The sequence below is a fragment of the Cryptomeria japonica genome, chromosome 4, assembly GCF_030272615.1.
Source record: "Cryptomeria japonica chromosome 4, Sugi_1.0, whole genome shotgun sequence".
In the NCBI taxonomy this organism is placed as follows: domain Eukaryota; kingdom Viridiplantae; phylum Streptophyta; class Pinopsida; order Cupressales; family Cupressaceae; genus Cryptomeria; species Cryptomeria japonica.
The window spans coordinates 300,621,117-300,629,576 of NC_081408.1; the positions used below are offsets into that span (position 1 = coordinate 300,621,117).

Consider the following 8,460-nt stretch of genomic DNA (forward strand, 5'->3'; position numbering starts at 1 on the left):
TCTTATGACCATACTTATTACATTTAGAACATTGACCGAGAGCAGAATCAGGGTTCTAATTTTCTCTGTTTCTACATTGCCTAGCCATGTGACCAAAGTTATTACAAACAAAGCATCTATCATTAAATTTATAAGCATTAAACTATCTTACCTATGCCTTATGATTTTGATCTTCATTTGCAGTATCAGAACTCTATCCTTGTTCAAATCCTAGTCCACTGGAATCTCCATTCTGCCTTTGTCTCTTCAATAACTCATATAGCTATGTTGAACTAATCTTGAATTTATCTTTATACTCACTTGCAATAGTCATATCATCTCTCAGAATTATCATTTGTCTCTCAAGCTCTTGTTCATTACTCTGGGATTGTACTAAATCAGTTCTTAACATATCATTCTCATGAGCCAACCTTCCACATTCTTCAAATTTGTTTTTCAGAGATACAACAAGATTTTCTTTCTTTTTCTTCTGGTCCTCAATCTCTTTAGACATCCTCATAGTTATAGCTTGCATTTCATTCCTCATAACCATGTTCTCCTGACTTAGCTTTAGACATCTCTCATTAAGTGTATCTTTCTCATCATTATCCTTATTCTGCAAAAATTCCTTCCTCCTAGCCTGAACAAATGACAGTCTCTCCCGTAGGACAAGAATGAACTCCTGAGCAGAATTCAACTCATCTTGTAGATTCATTTTCTTCATACTTTCAACATCATAATCTTCAAGTGCCACCTCAAGTTGCTTCTTCAAACTCATATCCATGGATTCTGGATTCTAGATCTTCCTCAAGTTGTTAAACTTCCTTTGAGGCACAAGGCTCTGATACCAATCATTGGAATCCAAGAACACTGAGAGGGGGGGGTGAATCAGTGTTACCTTATTTAAACATGCATACACCAACTGGTATATCGATACATATAGAACTGAAAGAAGTAAAGAAACCAATAAGCCAATCACATAAATGAATACCATAACACACATAATTATACATGGAAAACCTCAAAGAGGAAAAACCATGGTGGGATTTGTGACCCACAATACCAATCCACTGGCCATATGAAGAGATTACAAAATATAGGGGCCTACACTTGCAGGAAGGCTTATAGCCTAGAGCACACTGCTCAATCACAAAAGGGAGCCTCACTGACTACATACAAATCCAGACTACAATCCAGAGAAATGATTGAACTCCTAAGATATCATCTTTTATGCTTGAATACAGTTATGGTTAAGCTCTATCTGTTTCAGTATGAAACCCTAAACCCTTACCGGAATATCCCTTACATAAATATCCTCACATACATGATCTCTCTCATATGTTTCGCATTACATAACATTATCCTATTCTCCTATCCATCCATTTATCAAAATGATCTAACCAACTAACCTATATACCCTTTACAATTCATCATGCCTTATGTTAGCTTACAAAGATAATTACAATATGAATATACATGTCGGCACAATAACATAAATACATGAATATCAAAAATAATTGCCAAGGCCTGCTCCAAAAGATGTTGGCCTCCAATACCGATAACCTAATTCTAAACCATGTCGGCCTGTATTTTCGGTAATCAAAGAAATCTATCCAACCTATCAGTGCCTGTGCCGGTGTCGGTGAAGTATTCTGTGAAGTGCTTGTCGGTACACAACTAACCAAAAATATGAAGCCGGAATAAGTTGCCATGTTGCCTTCAATGACAACATATTGAAACCAACCAATTGAGTGTCAATTTCCAACAAAATATGGGTGTCGTAAAGAGTAATAAAAGATTCCTCTTGAAGTTCGAGATATAATGCTAAACAATTTACAATTGGGGATTGATGTTAGTAGTTAAGATTGAAAATAAATTTATCCCATTGACATGATAAACATTGATACTAAACAATGGATCTTATTTAAATAGAATTATAGCACCGTTTATAATTAAGAAATTATATTAATTTAGAGATAACATTTTGTTGTCAATTAAATTTTAAATTTATAAGATAATGATGAATTGCACTTAATTTCGTTATTTCAAAACTAAATTAAAAAACAATGACTTAAATTATGAGATCATGAATCCATATTTTAATTCCTACTTTAATTAAATAATTTTAACTTAAATTAAACCAAAGAAAAAAGAAATAAAATATTAATTCCTTAATAGATTGAACTTCTAATCTTGATCTTTGAGTGGAATTAAAAGTTAACCCTTATATCTAGTGTATTCCAATGAACTCTAAACCGTGAAGATGCTTCCATATAATAGATATTACATTATTTCATACTCCCTTTTTCTTGGAGTTGAAGGGTTCAAGAGAAAAGAAAAGAAAAAGTGCATAAAATGGAGGAGGTTTTTGGCACCTCTCATTCAAATTGAAGATCCTTCATCACTTCTATTAATATGTGGTTCTTCCTCATGCCATGAAATGTTCTTAAATTTTAATTCTATTTCTCAAATTTTTATTTGTTTTTGCAACAAAAGAGGAATCTAAGGTTAATCATTGTGTATGAGATCATGTAGGATTAATGAGATAAATAGAAAGATAGTACTACCTAGAAAAGAGAATACATATGAAAATACCTTCAAAATGTGTAAAATGGTGGATTGACTACACACTGAGTTGTGAAAAAAATGTAAGAGTATATTGTTAATTTTCTTTTTAATTCATATATCATATTTATAAATATCATTTTTTCTTTTAAAAAAATTGTTTACTTGAAAAAGAGTTAAAACCTCTCCAGTTTTGTCCTCTTATAGAGGTCATGACTTTGCTAAGAATCACAACCCCATGAAAGCCACTCTTCCAAAGGGGAGGTGTATCATCCCTCCAAACTCAATTTATTTTTAATAATTTTTGTTTATTTAATTTTGTTAAATTAAAAATTTTATATGAAATTGTATTCATATTTCTTTTGTTTATATATGAATATATATTTATAATGAATGTTATTGTTAAATGTTTTTTTTTTTTGAAAAAGGGGTAAAAATTTATTAATCATAAAGAACCACTATAGAGAAAGAAAAGAACCAATCTCAACAAGGAACAAATTGCAAACAACCAAACAACCATACAAAGGGAAACCCCAAATGGGTCACCAATCAACCTGTCATGTCCTCCATAGCTAACTTCTCTAAAGTTTGAGAATCTTCTTGGGAGAGATGTATTCGGATGTTGAGAGACCCATTTAGCCAAACCATCAACCACCATGTTCCACTCCCTAAATATGGGATATAAGGAAATAGGGTTTAAAAAAAGATTGAGATGAAGAATCAACATGGCCACCAAGGCTAATTGTTGATTCACACTATCCACCCTTTTCTCATTTAGCATATCCACAACTCATGAATCCAGCTCACAAATAATCTTTCTCTAACCTAGGGCACAACCTCTTTCCAAAGCTAAAAGAATAACAAGAACTTCCATGAAATTATTGACTTGCTAAGTAGAAAAGAGAAACAAGACAATCCCAAAGAAATCTCTCCCAATACTTCCTATCCCAACATGCCCAAGATCCCCTCTAGAAGAGCCATCAATGTTAATCTTTAGGATTCCAAAAGGAGGAGGAAGCCATTTACCTTCCCATTGAATCTTCCTTTTAGAAAGTCAACATATCATTGGCTTAAAAGTTCTATGACCTTCCCCAACAAGGTTCAAATTCTTGATTACAACCAGATCATTATGATCTATAATAATAGAAAGATCACACTTTGTAGATATTGTCTCATGTAGCATACAAATAATTGCCCACCACAATTGATGCACTGTCATTTTCTTGTCCAAAAAACTCCTTTGATTTCCTTCCAACTAAAGTCGCTAAATAATGAAAGTGGGACCAATTTCCCAAGCCAAATGAAGAAAGGAAGTCTATGTAGGAGGCCTTCCCAGATTACTCCAAAACTCAACTAGAGATGAGTCATAAACACAAGCCCAACTCCAATCCTCCCACCATACATGCCAAATATCTCTAGAGAAGAAACCTTGAAAAAAGATATGTGAGGAGAATTACTCACTCTTTTTGTAAAGAAAACAAAAAGAACCATGGAAGCCTCTTTTCTGTAAATTCTCCCAAGTAAGGAATCTATTCTACACCACTAGCTACAATGAGAAACTACATTTAGGCCAATCATATTTATTCCACACCTATTTTCACCAAGGAATGCCAACCCTCCCATAAGTATACGTATCCCATTCAAGCTAGCTTGAAGCAAATGATAAATTTCCTTTCAAATTAGGACCCTAGGTAAGAACATCCCTTTCCTACAAAGAATCGCAAACTCTTTCGACCAAAATCCTAGCAAGCTCTTGTCAATCTACCTCTAAACCCCCTAGTGGCCACTCTTAGGGATCCTTCCATCTATATAGCTCCATATAACCCCATGGGGGCTTCACTTAGTGAACCTAGGTTATAGCACATGCATTAATGGCATACTAAAGTTTCTCCCTATTTTCAAAAAACATTTCCCTAAACTCCTTTTTTGTCACCCCCTCCCAATGCATAGGTTGAATTAAAATCCCCCTATTTTCACCAAATATTGCTTTTTTATAGTCTGAATTAAAAACTTCCCTATTTTCACCAATAGGCAATATATTGTACCCTTATTTTTGGGATATTGAAACCCCCAATATGAATGCACGTGATATAATATTTCCTAGCTAGTGAAGCCCCCGTGCCTAACCCAAGGATTGAATTGCTTTGAAATATTTGACCATACTCTACCCAGCTTCTAAAAAATTGTTGCATGGGGATTGTAGCTATGAGAACATTTATATGATAGGGGGTGGCCATCCCAAGAATCATACCAAAAAATAACATCAAATCCCCTATTATAGATCCATAAAAGTCCCTACTAAATTAAGTTAGAACCCCTTTAGGAGTATCCCAAATTATATAACCCTTGCCAACTAGGTTGCACTGAGGAACATAGTTATTGTCCACTCCCCTCAAGTACTTATAAGTTATAATTTTAGTGCAATCTCAATCCTGGTTAATACACCACCTCTAAAACAACTTAGTAGCCAAGACCTAACCACTAAGGCCCATCAGATGAAGCTAAGACCCCCCTCCTTCTTTAGCCCGCAAACAGACTCCCACTTAACAAAACTCCACTTTGATGAAAGAAAATTTCCCGCCCGCAAGAATTGTCAAGAGAGACCATTGGATTCCTTAATGAAATTCAATGAATAAATCTACACAAAGAACTTATAAATATGAAGGGATAATTCAAAAGCATCACTCTCCCAATAGTCTAGAGCCACCTACAAGTCTAATGGCCAACCCTCCTATGAAACTTAACTAACATCTCCTACAAAAATCTCATAGGAAAGGAACTCACAACAATGGAAATGCCAATATAGACAAAATGAAGAGTTCCTTTCTGGAATATAAGAATGAAAGAAATCCTAATCTGAATAAGATGAGGACTATTGAAGAAGAAAATAGAAGACTTATTAATCTATTTCCTAGAGGTATTTAAGTAGATATCTAGAGTCTTCCTTAATCTTACCACTTCATTGATTCTAGCAAGACCGATCAGAGTCATATTATCCGCATACTATAGGTGGGAGGGAGGAGTCAAGTTATTGCACCAACTCTATCCCTGAATCAAACCTTGATTCAACCTAGCTTTAAATAATAGTCCCAACCTTTCAATCATTAAAATGAATAGATAGGTATATAAGGGCTCTCCTTGTCAAAGGCCTCTAGAAATGCTAAATAACTCTAAAGGATCACTATTGATAAGAACAACTAATAAAAAAGAAGTGACACAACACATGACCCACTTCACCCAATCCTTACGGGATCCAAAAGCTAAAAGCACCTTTGCAGAATAACCCACTTAATAGTCATATGTTTTGGCTATATACAAATTAATGAACGTAGCCTTCTCCTTAGAGATTGACATAGAATGAATAGCCTCAGAAGCTACCAAAATCCCATCCAAAATGTGCCCACCAACAAAAAATTTTCCTTGCTCGTCAAAAATCAATCTATTAAGCCACGACTTGAGCCTCTTTGCAATCAAATTAGTAATTATTTTATAGACCATATTATATAGAGCTATAGGTCTAAAGAAGTCCAAAGATTTTTTCCCTTCTCTTTTATGAATAAGAGAAAGGAATGCAAAATTTATGGCTCTTAGCATCTATTTATTTCTTTGTGATTATTGCACTACCTCCAAAAGATCCACTTTGATAGTCTCCTAAAACACCTAGTAAAATTCTATTGGAAAACCATCCAGGCTAGAATCTTTTCTTTTCTTCATCTGGAATACAACCTCTTCCATTTCAATCAAAAAAATGGGTCTACTAAGATCTCCATTTATCTTGTGAGAAATAGGAGATGGGATGTGATCAATAATAGAGATTTCATAATCTCTAGTAGGAGGAGAATCCTCCAAAAAAAAAAGCTTAAAAAGAAATGAAGCCTCCTTCAACATCTCCCTAGAGGAAGAAATTTGAAGCCCCTCATAAGACCTAAGAGAAGTAATTATATTTCCATTCTTTTACCTTTAATAGAGTTCTAATAAAAAGGTAATCTTTCTATCCTCTTCCCCACAACTCCCATTCATCTAGCTCCTTCATAGTCATAGACTCTTTTGTACAGCTTTAATTAGTTAGAATATGATCTCTAATCTGGTAGGTAATGGTATCCAAACAATTTTGACCATTTAGTTAAGCCACAAAGTGGTTGCCAAAGCATTTCTTGTTCCACCTTTTAATCTTTTACTTCACAAATTGCAACCTTTAAACAAAGGAGTACATTTTCATGCCATACATAGGTCTCCCCATACACTACCAATCAATAATAAAATCTTGAATAGAAAAGTCCCTAAGCCACATAAGTTGAAACGTAAAGGAGGGATTTTTTAATTCTTTGAAAGAATTAGCAGGCAATTTCATCAGCCAATGGTTAGATTCCCTCCAATATAACATCTCTTAATTGGCGACCCAATTATCCCTAACTAGTAACAAGAAACTAGAAATCTATCTAACCTCTCTAAAATAATATCTTCTTCACATCTTTTATTATTCTATTTAAACAGACCATTATTAGGCTTTATATCTATCAAATTCAATAAATCTATATTATCCCTTAGGATATCAACATAAGGCTCAAGTTTGACCATACCACCCCTTTCTCTAACAACTACAAACATCATTGAATTCTCCAATAAGGATCCAAGGAAGATAAGGGGCTAGGGACCGAACACATCAAACATGAGACCAAAGCAGGATCATTCCAAGAATATCAATATGAGCATAAACATTGGTGAAATGAATGGTTTCACCCAAATCCAAACTAGAAGCGGTCATTGAAATAGATCCCAAAAGAAAGTCACCCCACCTGAATTATCTTAAGCTCTAATGCATTAATATTTTTTTGTGGGACCAAATTCTAGAAGCTCTACTTAGCATGTCATCCATCGATAGTTTAGTTTCCTATATGAACACAACATTAGGAGCATGGATACCAATAAACTCTTTAATAGCCTTTTTTCTAGTGATTTTATTCATACCCCTTACTTTCCAAGAGAGACAAATAATTTTTGTGAGTGAGAGAAGTAAAAATCAATGGTTTTCACTGATCTAGATTCTGACAATGTATCACCAGTCAATTTCACTTTCTCCTGATCCTTCTTCTGTCCCACCTTAGGGGCCTTCTCTGGAAACCACTTTTTAAAGGTCTTTTGCTACAATCCTAATTCATTTGAAACTCCATTACCTTTTCCAATATCTAAACAATTGCTTCTTTTAATGAGGAGCAAAAGTAGCCAAAAATAGACCATCCTTAAACTATATAATACCCCAAAGTTCCAACTCGCCAAAATTCACAATAGTTTTATTTGTTTCCATCTATTCCTCTTAGATATCAACTTGTAAAAAGTTATGGCTACTTACCTCTCTAATACTTGTGTGATCCTCACCCAAAGAACCAACACTAGAAATAAAACCTATTGGAACCCCATCCTCTTGAACCCCATATTCCAATGCATCAAATTGATTTAAGATCCCATCTTCTTGTCTATCCTTGAGGGTTCTCTTTTGGTCTTTGTTATTATTATGAAGTTTTGTAAAAATTAAATCCTTCTTGTATGTAATTCCTTCTAACAAAGTAGCTTTCCCTTTATCATCCTTAGGGATAGGTTGATAAGGAATCTTAGTTAAATTGACTAATTGGTTTAATCTTGGGAACTTTCTCTGCAAATGACCATATTCATGACATATACGACACCAAAATGGAAGAGCTTCATAATCCATATTCTAAGTCCAAGAAGAGAACCCAAGACAAATATTCATTAAATCTAGCAACATACTATTCAAATTAATTTCAATGCAAACTTGGGCATAAGAGATTACCTTTTATCTACCATATGTTGTGATGGGTCTACTAGCTTCTCAAGCAAGAGAAAAATCATATGGAAAAGGTTGTTCCTTCAAAACTACAAAGGGAGTCTTAGGAGATC

General features: G+C 34.3%; 1 protein-coding gene across 1 annotated transcript in view; it reads right to left on the bottom strand.

Moving 5' to 3' along the window:
- The window catches only part of LOC131875099 (phosphomannomutase-like), a 41,787-nt gene extending 33,533 nt beyond the window's left edge, over positions 1–8,254 (bottom strand). Inside the window, exon 1 of the mRNA XM_059219121.1 lies at positions 7,895–8,254. Within this exon, the coding sequence (XP_059075104.1) occupies positions 7,895–8,254 (360 nt within the window). The remainder of the gene's footprint in view (positions 1–7,894) is intronic.
- Positions 8,255–8,460: the final 206 nt, after the last annotated feature.